At 39.3% G+C, this 20242-nt stretch overlaps 1 protein-coding gene across 4 annotated transcripts in view; it reads left to right on the top strand.

The window, feature by feature from the left end:
- Positions 1-20242, top strand: part of cacna1ia (calcium voltage-gated channel subunit alpha1 Ia) — a 203092-nt gene that overhangs the window by 95525 nt on the left and 87325 nt on the right. For all 4 annotated transcript variants that reach the window (XM_026165258.1, XM_026165257.1, XM_026165256.1 and 1 more), the window contains exon 3: positions 9214-9325. In XM_026165258.1, the coding sequence (XP_026021043.1) occupies positions 9214-9325 (112 nt within the window). The remainder of the gene's footprint in view (positions 1-9213; positions 9326-20242) is intronic.

Here is a 20242-nt window from a genome sequence, read left to right as displayed (position 1 = left end):
CTCTCCTGTTGCTACTTCAATCATGAAATGGATCAATGATCAGCTGATCGGCTTTTCTGTCGTGACTCCCATCTCTCTTGTTTGTTTATCGCCCATTTTGCGCCAGAAAGAAGAAACCATCGGCTGAACAACAGCAGAATGTTTAAGCTTGATGCACTGTTGTTAGTATTTATTTAGTATTACTTTCTACAGGATCCTTTTCTATGTAGCTGACAGCTGGTAACTGTGCAGGGGCGGGTCTAGGAAAGTTTTTCCAGGGGGCCAGGTAGGGCATTAACAGGGAAAGGGGGGCACAAAGACATGCTTTTCTTTCTTATTCTCATGTCTAGCTTTTAATAAATAAATATCTGAATCTTACACAATTTTTCATCTGATGTAAAATGTATAGAAATCCATTATTGTATATAGGAACTATTAAGTCTAATATATACCTAGTAAGCTGTAGCACTTTTTCCTTTGGGAAGGTACCATGTGTGCAGTCTGCAATTCTTTTGAAGAAAGATGTTGAATCTAGTTAATTATTGTGGAAAAATTATTGATTTCTGTGCATTTTCTTTTACACGTGTATTAAATTAAAGTCGATTATGTCAATTAAGCATTATGAGGTGGAGGGTGGTTCCTTTTTTTTTTTTTTTTTTTTTTTTTTTTTGCTGGTAACCCTATTAGTCAGGTTGCTCAATATTTCCGCTAAGTACTCTTTAAAATACCAGAATAGGAAGGACGGTGTAGGTTTAAGTTTATTAGATTGATCAGTATTGCTGAACTATGAAATATTTTGGGTGCAGTGTATTTTTTGCATACAGGTATGACAGAATAGCTTTAGTTTTGTTTAGTTGAGTATGAACTTATACTAAATGTAGCAAGATATTAAAAAAAAACTTTTATTGATTATAAAATACGCTATATCGGATTTATATCGGTATCAGCAGATATCCAAATTTATGATATCGGTATCAGACATAAAAAAGTGGTATTGTGCCATCTCTATTTTAAATCGGATGGTACATTTCTGCATTTATAATTCCAGTAATTCTTTGACAAGCTCCCCAACAATGCTGTCTGAAATGCATTGCTCCCCTAGACAATGACAGCCTCTGTGTTTACAGATGGCTGTAGACACTCCCTGTTGTACCTCCCTCCTGACCTCTTCTATCTATACTGGTGACGACTTGAACCAAGAACCTTTTTTTTTTTTTTTGTGTAATTTGGCATGTCTCAGCCTTTCCTCCCTGTTTCCCTTTGCATCTCTTATGACACTTTAGCCAACAGTAGCTGGACATATTGAAGAGACAGATGCATGTCCGGTCACGGCAGATGGCCGCCCCTCCCTGAGCCTGGTTCTGTCTGAGGTTTCTTCCTGTTAAAAGGGAGGTTTTCCTTCCCACTGTCGCCAAAGTGCTTGCTCATAGGGGGTCATATGATTGTTGGGTTTTTCTCTGTATGCATTATTGCACTACAATATAAAGTGCCTTGAGGCGACTGTTGTTGTGATTTTGCGCTATGCAAATAAAGTTGAATTGAATTGAATTGAATGCATGTCTTGGATGCTGTTTAAAGTCTTTGTTTGACTTTTCATGTCCTATTGATAGCCTGGCATTTCTTCTTTTGAACTCTACTTGTCCAGTTTCCTCAAAATTTTTAGGGAAACACCAATCACAAGCCCAAGATAAGCAAATATTTGTCTCATTAGCTCTCTGGGAATCACCTTTTTAATGCAAAAAAGAAAAGAAAAGAAAGATACCATTTAATGCCCGCCAAACTGTTATTTTTTATGTTTGTTGTGACTTTAGCTAAAGAAATGGGAATAAGTTCTGTTTATGACAAGCTACTACTAACAAAGTGCCTAAAGATACAATTTGAAATTGATTCTTTGTTCATTTATCTATTATCTGTAGACACACTGGTGCATCCCTTTTTTGTGCTCGAAGAATTCATAAGTTAGTGTTAATTTGCTAAACAAACAAAGAAAAACTAAATACACTATATATATATCATTGAAAATAAGTGAAAAAGCAGCCAATGTCCAAAGGAAGAGTTTGAAAGAACTTCAGAAAGCCTGGGGAACTATTGTTGAAGTTGCACAAAAGCTTAATTAACTCATTGGGGCCAAAATATAAAGAAATGAGGTATGACACAAGACTTTGAATAATACTCTACATCAGGTGTTGAGCTGGAGCATCTATGCTCACTAAGTCATAAAACTTCTGATGCAAAATAAAAGAAAAAAACAAACAGGTACAATCATTTATTATTTTTGCCTTTAGTCACACAAAAAACACTGCATTCCTTCTGGCACTTTTAAAGGTGTGAGCCCTGATAGTCAATGCTCCTTCTTAGCATTATCACCAAAACATAACCCTTCTTCACACATACAAGCTGCTGCAAAACCTGTTTGTAGTTAGCTGCTCGCCTCAATCCAATTAAAGCTGTTATTACCTTTGATTCCCATTCATTCCTTTCTCTGGTTATGTAAGCAGTCTTCTGTACTGCTGAGTTTGTGTTTTTTCATTTGCACCCCCCTCCCCACCAACCGACCCCAATGGAAATTGCTGCACTGAGCTAGTAGTTATGTTGTTTACATAAAAGCTACATTTTTCTTGTTGCCAGTCTAAATCATCAAAATACCAAGCATGAAATCTTAGTAACATCTTTTCCACTCATTCACTCGCTCAACTGGGTCACTCCCTCAGCTCTGGTGTGTCTCATTAAACTCTCATATATGTTCAGTCCAGTTTCCAGTCACTTGTCACGGTATTTTGCATGCCTCACCGGCTCTCACTGGCTGTTGTCGGTCTAGGAAGCAGCTTCATCGACTCATGTACATGATAAAACAAGTGGAGTAACGAAAATGATGGATATGTAAGGAAGCTAACGTGCGTTCCTGAAGGGGACGTCTTCACTGTGAACAAAACATTTACGAGTATGCAGCAGCAGCCGCAGTCAGCCGTTTCCATTGTTTCCATCCTAGAGCAGCTTCAGGTTATGCTAAGTGAAACGTCTTTGCTTTGAACAAAGCACATCAAATGCTTTCTTTTTTATGTTTACTACAAGAGTGAATTTACTCCTGACTTCTGAGTGTCTAAAGAACCACTGCATAATTTTTGTTTTGGATGTCCTAATAACAACCCTTTGTATGAGCAAGTTTGTACAATATACAGTGGGGCAAAAAAGTATTTAGTCAGCCACCGATTGTGCAAGTTCCCCCACTTAAAATGATGACAGAGGTCAGTAATTTGCACCAGAGGTATACTTCAACTGTGAGAGACAGAATGTGAAAAAAAAATCCATGAATTCACATGGTAGGATTTGTAAAGAATTTATTCGTAAATCAGGGTGGAAAATAAGTATTTGGTCACCTCAAACAAGGAAAATCTCTGGCTCTCACAGACCTGTAACGTCTTCTGTAAGAAGCTTTTCTGTCCCCCACTCGTTACCTGTATGAATGGCACCTGTTTGAACTCATCATCTGTTTAAAAGACACTTGTCCACAGCCTCAAACAGTCAGACTCCAAACTCCGCCATGGCCAAGACCAAAGAGCTTTCGAAGGACACCAGGAAAAGTATTGTAGACCTGCACCAGACTGGGAAGAGTGAATCTACAATAGGCAAGCAGCTTGGTGTGAAAAAATCAACTGTGGGAGCAATCATCAGAAAATGGAAGACATACAAGACCACTGATAATCTCCCTCGATCTGGGGCTCCACGCAAGATCTCATCCCGTGGGGTCAAAATGATCATGAGAACGGTGAGCAAAGATCCCAGAACCACACGGGGGGACCTGGTGAATGACCTGCAGAGAGCTGGGACCAAAGTAACAAAGGTCACCATCAGTAACACACTACAACGGCAGGGAATCAAATCCCGCAGTGCCAGACGTGTTCCGCTGCTGAAGCCAGCGCATGTCCAGGCCCGTCTGAAGTTTGCCAGAGAGCACATGGATGATACAGCAGAGGATTGGGAGAATGTCATGTGGTCAGATGAAACCAAAGTAGAACTTTTTGGTATTAACTCAACTCGTCATGTTTGGAGGAAGAAGAATACTGAGTTGCATCCCAAGAACACCATACCTACTGTGAAGCATGGGGGTGGAAACATCATGCTATGGGGCTGTTTTTCTGCCAAGGGGACAGGACGACTGATCCGTGTTAAGGACAGAATGAATGGGGCCATGTATCGTGAGATTTTGAGCCAAAACCTCCTTCCATCAGTGAGAACTTTGAAGATGAAACGAGGCTGGGTCTCCCAACATGGCAATGATCCAAAACACACCGCCCGGTAGGGATGGGTATCGAAAACCGGTTCTTGTTGAGAACCGGTTCCCACTGTTTCAATTCCTTGGAATCGTTTGCCATTTTTGCAAACGATTCCCTTATCGATTCCAGTCGCCCCGAATGACGTCACCACGTTGCGGAGCGTCATTTACCTGGCAGGAAACATGGCGCCTAAGCGGCTCAAACGCTCAAAAGTTTGATTATACTTTATGAGAACCGATGACAACAGGGCAACTTGCAAAGTAGATATTTCATTTAAGGGAGGAAACACTACGAATATGCAAAAGCATTTGCTCACAAAACACGCGATGACACGCGTTTTTAATTCCGCTCCGGACTCGTGACTCTCAACCCAGCAGCAGCGCTAACGTTTGCACGTCCTCTCCCGTTAATGCGGCAGGTAAATAATCAACTAACAGTGCATATTATGTTAGCGCAATCTGCCTTATTACAAGACCTGCCATTACTGTACATGTAGGTGACCATGATGAGAGAGACAGACAGAGTCTGGCTGGCGCTCGCTGGCAGTTCTCGCTGCAGTCTACCGGTAGCGTCTCCTTTCAGGCCAGGATAGACTAATGTCACCGAGCAGTGTCTAAGTTTGTGGTCAAAGGCTTGCACCCATTTGCCACAGCAGATGCCCCCGATTTTTGGTAAGTGAATGTGTTTAATTGTAGGCAGGGACATTACTGGATATTCTTGTGTAATTGCCACAGAACAATTTATGTTATACTTTGTTATTGCTACAGAAGAATGTTGCAGCTTTAAGGCAGGGATGACTCCTGGAGTTGCTTTCTCACTGCATATGCTTTATTTCACAATCAGATCGATTCGATAACAAAAACATACAGCAGCTCCTCTCCTACTCCTAGCCCTTCGCTGCGGTGGAAAAAAGAACGACTTCAATCCCCTTCAAGGAACATACGTACAAAATAGTTTTCCTGATACACCAATGGGGCGTTCAATGCCATCTTGTAAATATGAGTACTCTGGCAGAGTAACAGTTCAAATGAAAAATACACCAGAACAAACAAGCAAACAAAAAAAGAAGTGTGGGGTACCTTTGAACCAATGAACAAAGTATAACAATTTATACTTTTTAACATAACCCGACCCCGTCAATATGTGATATGTCTCACAAGAATATTTATTTTATTATTTTACATTTACAATTTTTTTTTCCTGGGGACCCTGTGACACCCCATTGAAGAGCCGTAGGCTGGATCTCTCAAGATCTCACTGTTGGGTTTGTAAGGCCATGTTACTCCTAAATTTCTATCTTGTTCAAAGAGAAGATATAAAACAAAGCTCTGAGCTAATTGACCTTAGTGTTCTCCTTTTTTAAAAAAAAAAAAAAAGAATCGATAAGAGAATCGATAAAGAATCGAATCGTTAAACAGAATCGAAAATGGAATCGGAATCGTTAAAATCTTATCAATACCCATCCCTACCGCCCGGGCAACAAAGGAGTGGCTCCGTAAGAAGCATTTGAAAGTCCTGGAGTGGCCTAGCCAGTCTCCAGACCTCAACCCCATAGAAAATCTGTGGCGGGAGTTGAAAGTCCGTGTTGCTCGGCGACAGCCCCAAAACATCACTGCTCTCGAGAAGATCTGCATGGAGGAATGGGCCAAAATACCAGCTACTGTGTGTGCAAACCTGGTAAAGACCTATAGTAAACGTTTGACCTCTGTTATTGCCAACAAAGGTTATGTTACAAAGTATTGAGTTGTATTTTTGTTATTGACCAAATACTTATTTTCCACCCTGATTTACGAATAAATTCTTTACAAATCCTACCATGTGGATTCATGGATTTTTTTTTCACATTCTGTCTCTCACAGTTGAAGTGTACCTCTGGTGCAAATTACTGACCTCTGTCATCATTTTAGGTGGGGGAACTTGCACAATCGGTGGCTGACTAAATACTTTTTTGCCCCACTGTAACTCAGGAGTAGGCAACTCCAGGCCTCGAGTGCCGGTGTCCTGGAGGTTTTAGATGTGTCCATGATCCATCACAGCTGATTTAAAGGGCTAAATGACTCCTCAGCATTTCTTGAAGTTCTCCAGAGGCCTGGTAATGAACTAATCATTTGATTCAGGTGTGTTAACCCAGGGTGCGATCTAAAACCTGCAGGACACCGGCACTTGAGGCCTGGAGTTGCCTACCCCTGATATAACTAAACTTAGCAAACACTGACTAACAAAATATAGCTTCTGATGGATTTAATGCAACGGGCACTGAAACAGCCTGTTTTGGAAAACTACAGCTTATCCAGGCATTATAAAAGTAAATTATGTGTCAAAAATGAAATACACATTCTTGGGGCAAATCAGGCCTATTTTAACTTGTTAAAGTTACTTACACTAACTTGCTTTTACTTGCATGCCATCAAAGAGATTGAGATCCCCAAGGCCTCATACATGTAGGGCTGTCTGAGTCCTAGGGACTTTATATCTAGCCCTGTGTGAGTTAGAATAATCCTTTAATTGTCCCACAAGGGGAAATTTGGTTGTAACAGCAGCCAGAAAGACACATATACAAACAAACAGTACACAGGACAGAAACATACACAATTTTTCTTACATATTTACATATGGACAATGGTTACTATAAACAGAGTACTGTAAAAGTATATTGGTTAAAGTATAATCACTGTGCTGAGAAGTGCAATGATGTCACAAACAGGAGGACTTTCTGTGCGTGGGAAAAAATAAGAAGTAAATGTGGCACCTCTGGACTCACGTCAAGAGTGATCGCAGCAGGAGTGGAGAGAGGAAGTATAAAGTTGATAAAAAGTGATGTTCCGTGTAATTAAAAAATAAAAGTGTGGGTTCTCTGGACCTCACCATGAGAAGCTGGCTTATCTAAAAGAAAAGTTTCGCAGATTTTAAAATGAGGAGTACAGGAGGATTAACCATGACCAAGCAACTGCGATCTTAAAATTAGATTTACAATTCTCTCTTTTCTCTGCTCATTTTGCTGTGTTGGATTGAAGCCCTGAGGAAGTTGGTGGACTATACTGAGTCACTGCTTCCATATTTGGACTCTGTCAAGTCCGGCTGGGAGAGAATTGCATTATTGGCAAGGGTGTACTTCCTCTTCTCTGTTCCACTCCTCTCAAGAGTGGTAGAAACCCTCATTCAGCAAAGAGTTGATTAGTTAGGTAATAATAATGATTTAAGTGATTTAACTATGATTCATATTATGTGACTGAGCTTCTAAATTGCTTAAATAAAAGCTCCTATCTGCATTTAAAGTCTAAACTTGTGGACACTCCCTTCTTGAGTCTTTGTTTAGCAGTAAAGGCAAAACTTGTGTATGAGTATTACAGATTTTAATGGTTTTTACAGGTTGTTCTAGTCCATAAAACAGATTCCTGGGGCCTGTTTTCCTGGCTTTGAAAGTACATTTTAACGAGAGCAGCGATCATAAGGAGCAGAGGCGTGGCTGCTGATTGGACTATTAGAGTTGTTAGTTAGTTGCATCAGCAGAGGATACTGAGGTTGGCATCCAGACGCACGCAGAGCTAAGCGTGTCTCAGTCTAAGTAAGTTTCTGCATAGCCTATTATTCATAAGACCAGAAATTCTGACCCTTTAAAAAGAGATCTGGTCCAGACTTCCTGTACATGGGTAACTGGGCTCTAACAATACGACACACAGACACACTGTTAAATCTTAGTACCAAAGAAAGTAAGTTCAGTCAGCATCAAGGTTTATAAGAACAAAAGATTTTAAGCTCATTTTGTGAAGGGAACAAATACAGAAGAGAAGACAGAAAATAAAGACTTAAGAGGATAGAGCAACACAACTAAAGGAACATAAGCTGACGGCTTAAGATATTAGAAGAAGGGAAAGGCTGGGAAAGACTTTTAAAATTGCATTACAGTGATTAAAACACACATACATTACATACCCCCCAACAACATATGCATAGTGTGTGAGCTCATTTTTATTCATCACATGCATGAAGTAATTATATTAATGTGTGAAGATGGTTTGTCCTCTTACTGTATGTGCACGCTGTCTGGCAAAGCAGGTGAAACCAGCAGTGCGAAGCACCCCGCAGGGCGAAAAACTGGCTTTTTAAAATGAGAAGAAACAGGAAACAATATAGAGGGAGACTGAGGTTAAATAGCGTGCTGCCAGGCGGCACTGGAAACACATTACTATCTTTACTTGCAAAACAGTAATTTACCGTCGTAATTATATTGGCACTGTTTTGAAGTTGTTTTTTTAGATACTGTTGGGTGAGTCATCATTTTCAATATATATATAAAAAAGGTGTCATGTGCCTTGGCAGACTCAGGCAATAATAAACATATTCACTCTGTCATACATCTTAAGACTCATACAGTCAAACTGCAACAGTAGCTCAGCTGGAAAAATGTATTTTTATCTTCATTTTCATTGATAAATTACCCCAGCGGAACGATGCCTTCACTTCTGATGTGTTGCATATATGCAGTGAATGAGTCAGCTGCTGTTAGTGAGTCAGTAACCTGTGAAAAAAAATGTTTATGTGATTATTTATTTCCTAGTTTTTATGCATACCTTGCTGAATAATGGTAAACATGCATACTGTATTACGTTATGTGTTCACAGAAAAGTGAAAATAGTGCAGGACTGTGTTACAGTGTAATTTCAAGATGACAGGCTGAGACTGACAATACCTTTCCAATAATCATACTGAATAATGCAAATGATTCAGCAATAAGGAACAACTGCAATGAAGTTACTATTTCTTTGTGGTGTTTAAGGGTTCTTTAAACACAATACTTTTGAGAAACTGATGCGTGTCGTATATTTGTTTCTTCTTTTCCTTTTTTTAAAATGTCCTTAATATCGGAAGCCCTGTTTGAAACATCCATTAAGGCCTAAATGTGTATAGGTGTGTATTTCTCCTCAGCTGCAATGCTCCTTAACCCCAGTCTTGTTAATACGTGGTTCGAGAGGATTAGCATCATGGTGATCCTGCTCAACTGTGTGACACTGGGCATGTACCAGCCCTGTGAGAACATCGATTGCACCTCGGACCGCTGCCAGATACTACAGGTAAGCTGGCCTGCTGTGTTTATGTGTGCACATGTGTGTGCACTGAGGATGAGATGGAACTAAATTTTCAATTATTTGCCACAAATTCAAAGCAGCTCATGTATCGCTTCCTATTGCTATTCATCAAGCTGTGATTCATGCACACTACAGTTTTTTTTTTTGTTGGTTTTTTTCCCTTCTGTAATGTTTATATTTTCTCCTACTCTCTGAGCAGGGAAATGGGATTCAGTTTGTTTAAAAATAGTGCTGTGGAGCCACATGTGAATTTGTCAGTTCAAGAATTGAAGAATACATATGGGAAGAAAAGTGCCAGCTGTTTGAATTGTACATGCTCAAGTAGGGAAATTAGCTTAGTTTGGAAAAATATGGTGTTGATCAGAATTATTAAGCAGAAAATACACAAAAACAGCAAAAGAATTGATCCACAATAATATTACTACACTCTAATAAACAGTGCACACTAAAAGAAATAACAGGTGGCAAAAGAAACCGAGTTTTGATGCAGTAGAATGTGAAAGTGAAATGCTTGTTGAAGCTGTCCTAGAGAATAATAATAATAATAATACATTTTATTTATAGGCACCTTTAAGAAAAATGGACTAAGACAGAAATAGATATTTCACTGGTACCAAAGGAAAAACCTCTAAAATTGCTTTTTTAGTGATGGCTTATTATGGGATAAATCATCTAACCCATGAATAGACACGTTTGTCAATGTAAGGCTGTGTTAGTGTTGCTTTGCTGTTTGGACACTGAGCTGATCCTGTTTAGACTCTACACCAGGGGTGCCCAATCCCGGTCCTCGAGAGCTACTATCCTGCAGCTTTTAGATGCATCCCTAATCCAACACAGCTGAATCAAATGGTTTGATCTCTTCAGCATGCCATCATTTTTGGCAAAGGCCTGATAACAAGCCATTCATTTGATTCAGGTGTGTGGGAACAAGGATGCATCTAAAAGCTGCAGGACGGTAGCTCTCGAGGACCGGGATTGGGCACCCCTGCTCTACACTCTCTTATAGGAACATTAGACTTTGGCTCTTCTCCTTATAACATAGCCCAGCAGTGTTTTATATTTTGTTAAGCAGTGTTGATGTTATTGTGTTGTACTGTAGATCAAACTCATTGTCTCCATATGAAGATATAGTTTGAAAAGTATGTAACACCTCTGTAACAAAGTAACAATTTCCTGTTCACAGAGAAATAAGCTTAGTTTTTATACTTATGAGCGTTGAAGCTCAGGTCGAGCAGTTTGGAGCCAATTTTAGAGAGGCAAGGCTGAGATGGGTTGGATGTGCAGAGGTGGGATAGCTGATATATCAGAAAAAGGATGTTGGATATGGAGCTGACAGGCAGGAGGAAAAGGGAAAGACCAAAGAAAAGATTAATGGACAGTGTGACAGAGGAGTGAGATGGAGGTAGATGATCCAAACATGGAAAGGGTAAGAAGTGATTGGCTGTTTGTGCTGACGTAAAAGAAAAAAAAAAAGAGAGAGAGAGCGAGAGAGAAAAAGAACAACATTAATATTTGTTTGATTTCTGATTTCTTTTGTTCTTGGAAAATAAAATTCAGCCTCTGTTAGAAAGAATGCTAAAGTGTTTTCTTTCCTTTGTGCCATCCTTCTTTTTGCATCCACACCAATATTATCTAAAGAGCCATCATGTGGTTCTGTGGCCAGGCTGTTAAACTGATTACTGTGTCACAGCATGGCCTCTCCCTCGAATAGGGAGGATTAGTTTTTATCTGGAAAGTTGCCACTTTGACACCAAAGGTGAGAAGTGAGGATCCTTCTGACAACTTTGTCATTGGGAGTATGGTTTAAGTGAGAAACATTTTTCTATATTGACTTATTTATAAGCTGACTACAGAAGGTCACGAGTAGGCCCCAGAACTGATAAAAATACAGTGCAGTGCTTGTTATTAGGCAAAATCAGATTTTTTGCTCACTCTGGGAGCTGTGCTAGATCATCATTAACAAATAAGTTACTCGCAGGTTGACGTCAGATCGCAGATTCAGTACTGTGTGCTTTTCAAATAGGTTCCCATTGTTTTTGTAAGCCATGTTGCGCTGTGTGATGTGTTACTGATGAGTGATGGGTGATTTGCCAGCTGGCTGAAGACTCACTGTGTTCCTCTGGGATTGTAATTGCTTTGCACTGAAGTAAATTTGGCAGGCTCAATTTCAGGTGCGACAAGGACAACCTGATTCTGCCTCGTGTGCATTCGCTTGTCGATTTTTTAATGGCCATTGACACTGAAAATCTTTCTACAGTAACCTGCACATGAGCTTTCTGTCACTTGTTTGTGTGTCCTTGTGTTTTGGCTCGTTGTTTCGCCATATCTCACTTGCCTACAGCACATTAGGGTGGATTATAACATCAAATAAAGCCCTCCAGACCAAACTGTAATAGGTTTATTTATCTCATCGGATTTTCCCTTCATTGTGCAGAGATTTAAAATAAATATTTATTTAGTATTGTTTTGAGGCTGTGCAACACATCTTTCTGCTTCGCTCTCCTCTTTTCCTGTTCTCATCCTCCACCCTGATGTCATCTTTACCCCTCCCTATGTTCCCATTCCCCCTTCCTACAAACTCCTTCTCTCTCTCTGCATCTTTTGTCTCTCTAACAAGCATATTTTCTCCCCAGGTAGTGTGAGGGGTCCTATTCTGGTGGTTGCTAATGGTAACAGGAGGGATTTTGCTGACAGGGCTTAGATAGTTAAGAGTGGCCCTCACATACTTCTCTGAGTCTCTGAGAATACAGCGAGCCTGCCTCACTTCCTGGAGGAAAAATAAAAGAGGGACACAAACAGTAAAAAATCGATTTGGACATCTGTAGGGGTTAAATTGTGATATATAATAAGAAAATGTCCTTGACCTCAGAGGCTGAAGGGCTTGGTATAACGTGGTCTGGAGTCAATATCCAATAATAATTGTGAGGTATGAAAAGATATCAGATCTCAAACACCATGCCCCTGTAATTAGTCATTCTAAAATGAATTAGAATTAGAATGATGTGTGTCTCCAAGTTCGGTATGGTGGCATACTGAAGCACAATACAACGAGATGATTTGTCTGGTTAAAGGTGAATACAACAATGTTTTATTTATGTTTTGTTTTAACTTCATCTTTCCAAAGTGAGCTAGGAGATGGTAGACAGTTGACCAAACAACTGTGCACCAAATGAGTAAAACTTAAAAATGAGATGTTTTGATTATATGTTTTCTCTCTCCCGTAGTATGTGTTCTGTCCTCTCTCCCTGTGTGCTTCTTTTTCTTGGTAGTGTGAGGACTGGGTGACCTTGTTTATGTGTCTGATAGGCAGTGTTGGTCAAGTTACTTGAAAAAAGTAATCAGTAACTAATTACTGATTACTTCCCCAAAAAAGTAATCCCGTTACTTTACTGATTACTTATTTTCAAAAGTAATTAGTTACTTAGTTACTTTTTAAAACATGATTTATCCCCTAAATAGGTAATAAAGCAATAGATCCTTCAGCCCAATTCTACGTTTTCTGCATAATCCCTCATATAAAATGTAATCAAATGAAAAAGTCTCTTTTTGGGGGGGGGGGCGCCTGTCCCGTTTGGTTCTTTTGCCATCAGAATTATTGTTTGAAGGCAAAGACAGAAGCCCAACGGAATTACTTTACCAAGTGGACCATCCCTGCCTTGCCGTATTGGTCCATTTGATTGACCTTTGCTGTTATTATTTATGTATTTATTTTATTTTCAGTTGTTACAGACAGGACAGACATGACCGGGGGGAGGGAGGGAAACAAAGACAGCGGGGAAGAGGAATAGCGATGAAGGGAAAAGAAAAGGGGGGGGGGGGGCAAAAAAATTACATATTTTTATATATATCACCTGGATCACCTGTTGAGAGAAAAAAAGAGAGAAAACAAGCAAACAAAAACAGCAATATCATAAACACAACACCATCGCGATACTGTGTATATAGCAGTAAATATTAAATATTGAATATTATTTTATAATATTATAAAAAGTCTCTTTTTAAAACTTGTTTTATTAGTTTTAATCTTTTAACTTTATGCATCAAGCAAACATTAAATGATATGCAATATTCTCTGACTGGAAGAAATTTGTTTAACATTTAAACCTATTTTCTGCACATTCCAGCACATAAAATAAAATAGTTTTTTGTGTTTACACTCACTCTTTCAAATAGATGCACGTAAAACACAGCAGAAAATAAATAAAATCAAAGACTCAGCAGTCCTGTTGCTCTATTTTCACCTGTATAGCAGGAGTGGGGCAGGTGTGCCGCAGCGCTCAGTGGAAGGATACGGCAGTTTCTCTGTGAATTTCACATTCCAGCCAGCGTATTTGGTGCTTGCTCGGACGTTTAGGGGCTTTATTGCTGTAAAAAGACGTTTTCTTCCCACGCAGTGAGCAGCGGACGCTAATGTTTTTGTCACTTTTTACGGAATCAAACTCAAAATAAGGTCAGTACTTCCACGCTTTAAACGCCGCACGCTCATACTCTCTCCCGCACTCGTTATATTATCCATTTTTGATCTGCACACAGATGTTGCCACGAACATCGCACTCGCTTGCGTCATTGTCATGAGACACTCTCGCAAAAAAATATATTTAAATAAATCATGGTTTTAGTAACCCAGTAACAACGTGCTTACGGGAAAGTAACACTAATCTAATTACCGTTTTTGCAGTAGTAATCCCTTACTTTACTCGTTACGTGAAAAAAGTAATCGGATTACGCGTTACTGCCCATCTCTGCCGATAGGTGAGATTAGAGTCAAATAGCAAGCCCAGGATTCTGGTAGCTGATTTCATATTGACAGGCCAAGGACAAAGGAAGTATTTGATGCTTGGATGCAGCATGTCCAAAGCAATAACTGAAATCTCAGTTTCTGAGTTTGTTTGTTTTTTTCAATTGCACACATGTATTACACACATGTTTGAAAATGAGGATTTTACAGGGAGATAAAGTTGTGTATTATTAGCATAGCAGCGAAAAGAAATATTATTTATACATGAAATGTTGATAAGGCCCAAAGGTACCATATTTAATTAAAGTAGGAAAGGTCCCAGTATAGACCTATAAGTAGGTCATTAACAAGACTATAGAACTTGCCTGCATGCTGAGGTTTCAATTCAGCCATTTGATACATGTTACAGCACCTCATTGGTGAATGAACATGGTGCGATAAAAGTACTTTTAGAAGTTTTTCTAAACAGTTACATTCACTTACATTTATTTAAATGTACTTGAGTAGAGTTAGGGGTTGCCACCTCAGCATGCAATCAAGTTCTATAGAGTTTTGCCATTATTCAGGTGTGTTGCAGCAGGGATACATTTAAAAGTTTCAGGACATCGGTCATGGAGGATTGGAATTTGACACCCCTGGTCTACAGCATCAAATGTTGCACCTAAATCAAGTAGCACAAGAACAGAATATCCATCAGCATCAGCAGTCATAAGACATAAGTTTGTCACCTTAATAAGCACAATGTCAGGACTTCAAAATGTTCTGATGTAATCCTTCAAGAAGTTTTAGCCAGACAGTCTTCTCTAAAAGTTTTCGTATAAAAGGTAACTCTGACACTGAGCTGTACTTGTCATCAGAAAGAGTGAGGCCAGATTTGTTTGATGAGTGGTTGCACACAGGCCTATTTAAATATATTGGGATACAGCCAGAGGACAGAGAACTGTTAATTACTGAAAGCAACCAAGGGGCAGTGATATCCAAAACTTCACACAGACATTTTGGAGGTATCATTTCTGCTTGATGAGTGTTTCAGTTGTGACACAGTACTTAAAAGCTCATCCAAAGAGACTGGCATAGAAGAAGATAAAATTATGACTAAGTTACTGGACATCAATAAAAGAATCAGAAGCTACTGTTTTGGATTTGATGCCAATTTTCTTCCTGTAAAAAACTCAGAAACTGGAGAAATTTGTCATTTCCTATCATAATCCAATTTAAATTTACAGGATTTAAAAAGGCAGTCTCTCAGGCTTATGCTTATTAGTACTGAAGTAGAGAAATAAGTGCACTTTGCAGTCTTAACCCATTCATTGAAATCAACCATTAAATCATTCAATTCTTTCATTTCATTTCTTGATAATGTACCTGAAGATTTGTCTTCTTCCATCGCCTTTCTGCCCTCCAACATTTTTTTTTTTTTGAGGGAGACCTGCCCAAGAAGGCATGCCATTGAAAAATTATAAATTATAAAACCAGATATAACATATTCTGAATAGTAATTGCACTCTTTGGTTACAGGAGCCTTCATAAAAGCTTTGAACTCTCCTGGAGAGACTAAAGCATTCAGCTTTAATGTGCACTGAAGGTTATTCCATGACCAACGTGCAAAATACCAACCTCTGAAACAAAATCCAGGGATCCCCACAAAGGCGCCATCTAAACAAGTGCAAATCATACAAGCTGTTTGAAGGTGTTGGCTGTTTACACTGATATGAAATGTGAAGCACTGTGATAGAGTAAAGATAAAAAAGTGTAAATGTTATTTAGAAAGCACTAAGAAAATGTGCTAGCGTGAGTGGGTGAATGCACAAGTTGTGTAAAGCTTTGAGTGCTCAGAAGAGTAGAAAAGCGCTATATAAGAACCAGTCCATTTACCATTACACACATGTATAAATACAGGGTAAGGAAATAGAGTTTGCATCTAATCAGAAGTATAAGAGGAGTAAGTGCAAAAAGAGCAGATTATATACAGATGAGTTAAGTAGAGAGCAAATATACAGATGCACTATTGTATACATATGTACAGATATAGAGATGATCTGTATAGCATACATATGTTCTATATTGCTATACAGACAGGCAGATATACAGATGTACTATGAACAAATATACACAGATGTGCTACATATATGCAGATGTACCGGTGTGTGGTAAACAGATCTACAGAGTCTTATGAATATATCTGCAGTAGTGGAAGTGTAGCGCTCTGAACATCTATAATAGTGAACAGTGTACGCACTATAACAGAGACTATGCTATGTCAGTGTCCTAAAACTATGGCAGTAACCAATGTCAGCATATGGTAAATGTTGAGAATGAATGACAGTCATGATCATGGTCATTGGGAGGGATAGGAGGAGTGTAGAAGGATTAAGTGAGTGTGGATGGAAGGGTTCAACGGGGGACTGAGTTCAGTAGGGTGACAGCTGTGGAGAAGAAGCTGTTCCTAAACCTGATGGTTTTAGTCAGTAGGGTCCTGTAGCGTCTTCTGGAGGGGAGGAGCTGGAACAGTTTATTGGCAGGATGAGAGGGGTCCCTGATAAAGACGTGTGCTCAGCGTAGACATCTTTTCTTGTGGACACCCTCAATGGCAGGAAGTGGAGTCCCTGTGATGCAATGGGCAGTTTTCACCACCCACTGCAGTGCTTTGTGGTCAGCAACAGAGCAATTATGACACAGTAGGTCAGGATGCTCTCTATCACATAGTAGTAGAACTTACCCAGTATGTCAGTAGACATGTGGTTCTTCTTGAGTGTCCTAAAGAAAAAGAGGCGCAGATGTGCCTTCTTCACCAGGCTGGAGGTCTTAGTTGACCAGGACAGATTCTCAGAGAGGTGGGTCCCCAAGAACTTGAAGCTGGAGACTCGTTCAACAGCTGTGCCATTTATGTAGATGGAGGCATGGGTGTCTCTTTTCTCTCTCCTGAAGTCCACAATGAGCTAATGAAACAGGGTCTAAAACTGAGCCTTAGAGGACTCCTTTACAAACTAGACTTACATCCAGCTGTATAAACTAAAATGTAGCTCCTAATCCACCCTGTTGCCTAAACTAGTATCACTGATTGACCATAAAGAAACTGGCCAACAGATTCAAATGAACAAGGCAGCACAATCTTGCATCCTGTCTGAACCATTAAGAGCATAATTTGTTGCCAAAATAGATGTAGTTTTGCTTCTATGTACAAATCTAAAGCCAGACTGAGTTTGAAAATAGTTGTCTGGCAGATATTGCTTCAGTTAAGAGTTTGTTTCATATTCTAAACTCAAACTTGGCGATTGGATGTAGGGTGATAATCTTGAAAAAAACATATGCCCCTGTAAATAATATGAATAAACACGACCGGGTTAGGCAGGTAAAAAAAATGTAAAAACTAGTGCTGTCAGCGTAAATCTCGTTAAAATGACGTTAACGCCATAACCGTATTAACGCGGCAAACCTCCATTAGCGAGTTAACGAGGATCACCCCGTGCGATGTGCTGAACGGCGCTAACGCGTTAACGAGCTAACCGTGCTAATGCGTTGACACTGTGCAGCCTTCGCATGGGGGAGCTGCGTTAACTTGCTAACGGAGGTTTGCCGCATTAATGCGGTTATGGTGTTAACGTAATTTAAAAAAGATTAACGCTGACAGCACCAATAAAAACTCTTTATAACTGTTTAATAGATATTTCCTCTTAAGTACCACAAGTCAAAGGACTCCCACTCAGGAGCTGCAGTCAGTGTTACAAATCAAATCCAAAAACTCGAGTCTGCATTTGCAATTATTTCTCATGAAAAAAGTTATTTTCTTTTCATCTATTGATTTGGATGGTTCATGGATTTCGATTCATTATATCTTCAACTCTGCACCTGTTATAGTTTTTAGTAGCGCTTCAGATGTTCAGAAAACACACGTACGCTTTATAAATCACTGTGTCTGGTATTCCCTTTCCTGCCCTATTTTGTTAAGTGAGTATTTGTCCCTGTGGTGCCTTTGGTTTTATACACTGATTAATTTTGTCAGTCACAAGTAGAGTAAGCCACACAGACAACATAATTTTATTTTTAAATGGTCCAACATCACAATCCTTACGACCTACTTACCATGTCCTTTCCTCTTGCCAAATAAGTGGTACAATGACAGCATATAAAGTGGCTTCCACACCAGCTCCTATTTCAAATCATGAAAGGGCCCATCACAAGACAGCCTCAACCTCTATACAAATCATGTTGATGATGAAACCTGATAGGTTGACTGAAGCGGAAGCTGGCGGTAGTGACAAATAACGATGATGAATTCATTCCCCTTTCACTCAAAGCAGAGCACGACAGGGATTCAACTGGTGCAGCCAATGTCGGATTACATATGAAGCGTGCAGGCTGCATTATTTATCAAAACATCATTTAAACAGCATGTGAGCCTGATTTTCTCATCTTTCCCATTGAAAGCTGCCAGCTCTGTATACTAGCTGTATATGAGCTGGTGTGTGTATTTTTCTGTATGCGTTTGAATGAGCAGCGATGGAACACACATGTTGGTTTCCGATGCATTACAAGGCAAAGTCGTGCCTGTATATTTACACACAAAACCATCCATGCATACCCAAAAGCAGAGATTTATACATTTGCAGTGCATAAATTTGTACCAGCTCACCTCTGTCCCTGCTTTTAGAGATTTTGATCTTTGAAAATAACAAACAATACAGACAGTGCCCAACCAGAGAATAGATTACTGTTTCTGAATCCAATCTCTTGACTCTTGCTATTTCTAGATGGAGACAAAAACAACATCCCAGGCTTCTGCCAGTGGTGCAGCATGAATAAATCCTCAAAATTTCACACACCATTTGTCTCATTCTATTTGGTCTATAGCTGCAAACACCATCTTGCAATTGTTCATCATTACTGAGTGGAAAAGAATGTTGTTTCTACCACTGAATCCATTTTATGTCTTATGTTACTTAGGGAAGGTAATGACCTTAGAGTTTATTTTGGTAAACTGTCCTGTTATTTCTATATAAAATGTCTTGGTTGTTGAAAGTCATCAGGTACTGTATCTGTAATGTATCTTTACACCATTTATTATTCTATTTGTCTGCTCATTGCTCTCATATTCAGTGACTACAAAGTTGACTACAGAATTTTTGTGTCTTTCCTGAGATTTTGAACTTAGTCAAATTATATTCAATGTTTTTTAATTAGCAGGCATGACTTCATTTGAATTTCTTGGTCTTGGTCCTGTAATCTCCATGTGAAGATGTAGCAGCTTGAGTTATATAGTGTAGGAACATGTGACTCGGCAGGAACCACAGTCACAGAGCCTTCGGCAAGGCAGTGGGAAAGATTTTTTGCTACCAAAATACAATAGGTGGTTTAGCTAGCGATCTGTGTAAAATAATGTAATCAGGACATGTGCTCTTATCTGTCTCTATCGTTCTGGTTATCTCTCACCATGTTTTTGCTCTTCATCTTTGTTTTCTCTGAGGTTTGACCTGGATCTTCTTCTTTCTTATTCCTGATCACTTCCTACTTCTTTTGTGATTTAAGTATTATAGAGTAGGCAGGTTCAAACAAAGCAGTGTGTGTTTTGTGTGATGCTCTATTATGGTAGTACAGACTATGTTTGCAGTGCATACACACATTTAGCTCTTAAGCCTTTTTACAGTCCAGCAAACTACAAACACACACACACACACACACACACACACACACACACACACACACACACACACACACACAAATAGATCAGAACACATCATTCTTGAACATTATTTTGCTTGTGAGTGATCATTTGAAATCAACTGTGTTGTGCCGTATTTAGAGTGTTAAAATTGCTGTTGAGAATAAAAGGTCATGCACTGGTTTAAGTGTTTGAATAGATACAGGGCTGAACTAAGGAATTGCTTGAAGCTTGCTTCAGGGCACGTGTACCATTTCGTTTTAATCTTTCAGTTTTCATAGTACTATCAGTGATTTTTTTTTTTTTTACCAAATTGCACCGTTAGCAATTACAAGCAACCAAATTTTAAAGTTCAGACAATTTTTCTATTAGAGAATGACTGTTCTTCCAAAACTGAAAATCAGAGTTGAAAAAAATCAAGAGGGAGCTTTATCAACAGCTTGAGCCCACTAATCTCTTCAACACACCAGATAAAACAGATGTCTGGCCCATGTGTTTCATGTAA

Source organism: Astatotilapia calliptera, chromosome 4, assembly GCF_900246225.1.
Source record: "Astatotilapia calliptera chromosome 4, fAstCal1.2, whole genome shotgun sequence".
Classification (NCBI taxonomy): Eukaryota; Metazoa; Chordata; class Actinopteri; order Cichliformes; family Cichlidae; genus Astatotilapia; species Astatotilapia calliptera.
The sequence above is the reverse complement of the archived record's forward strand: the minus strand, read 5'-3'. Positions and strand labels throughout refer to the sequence as shown.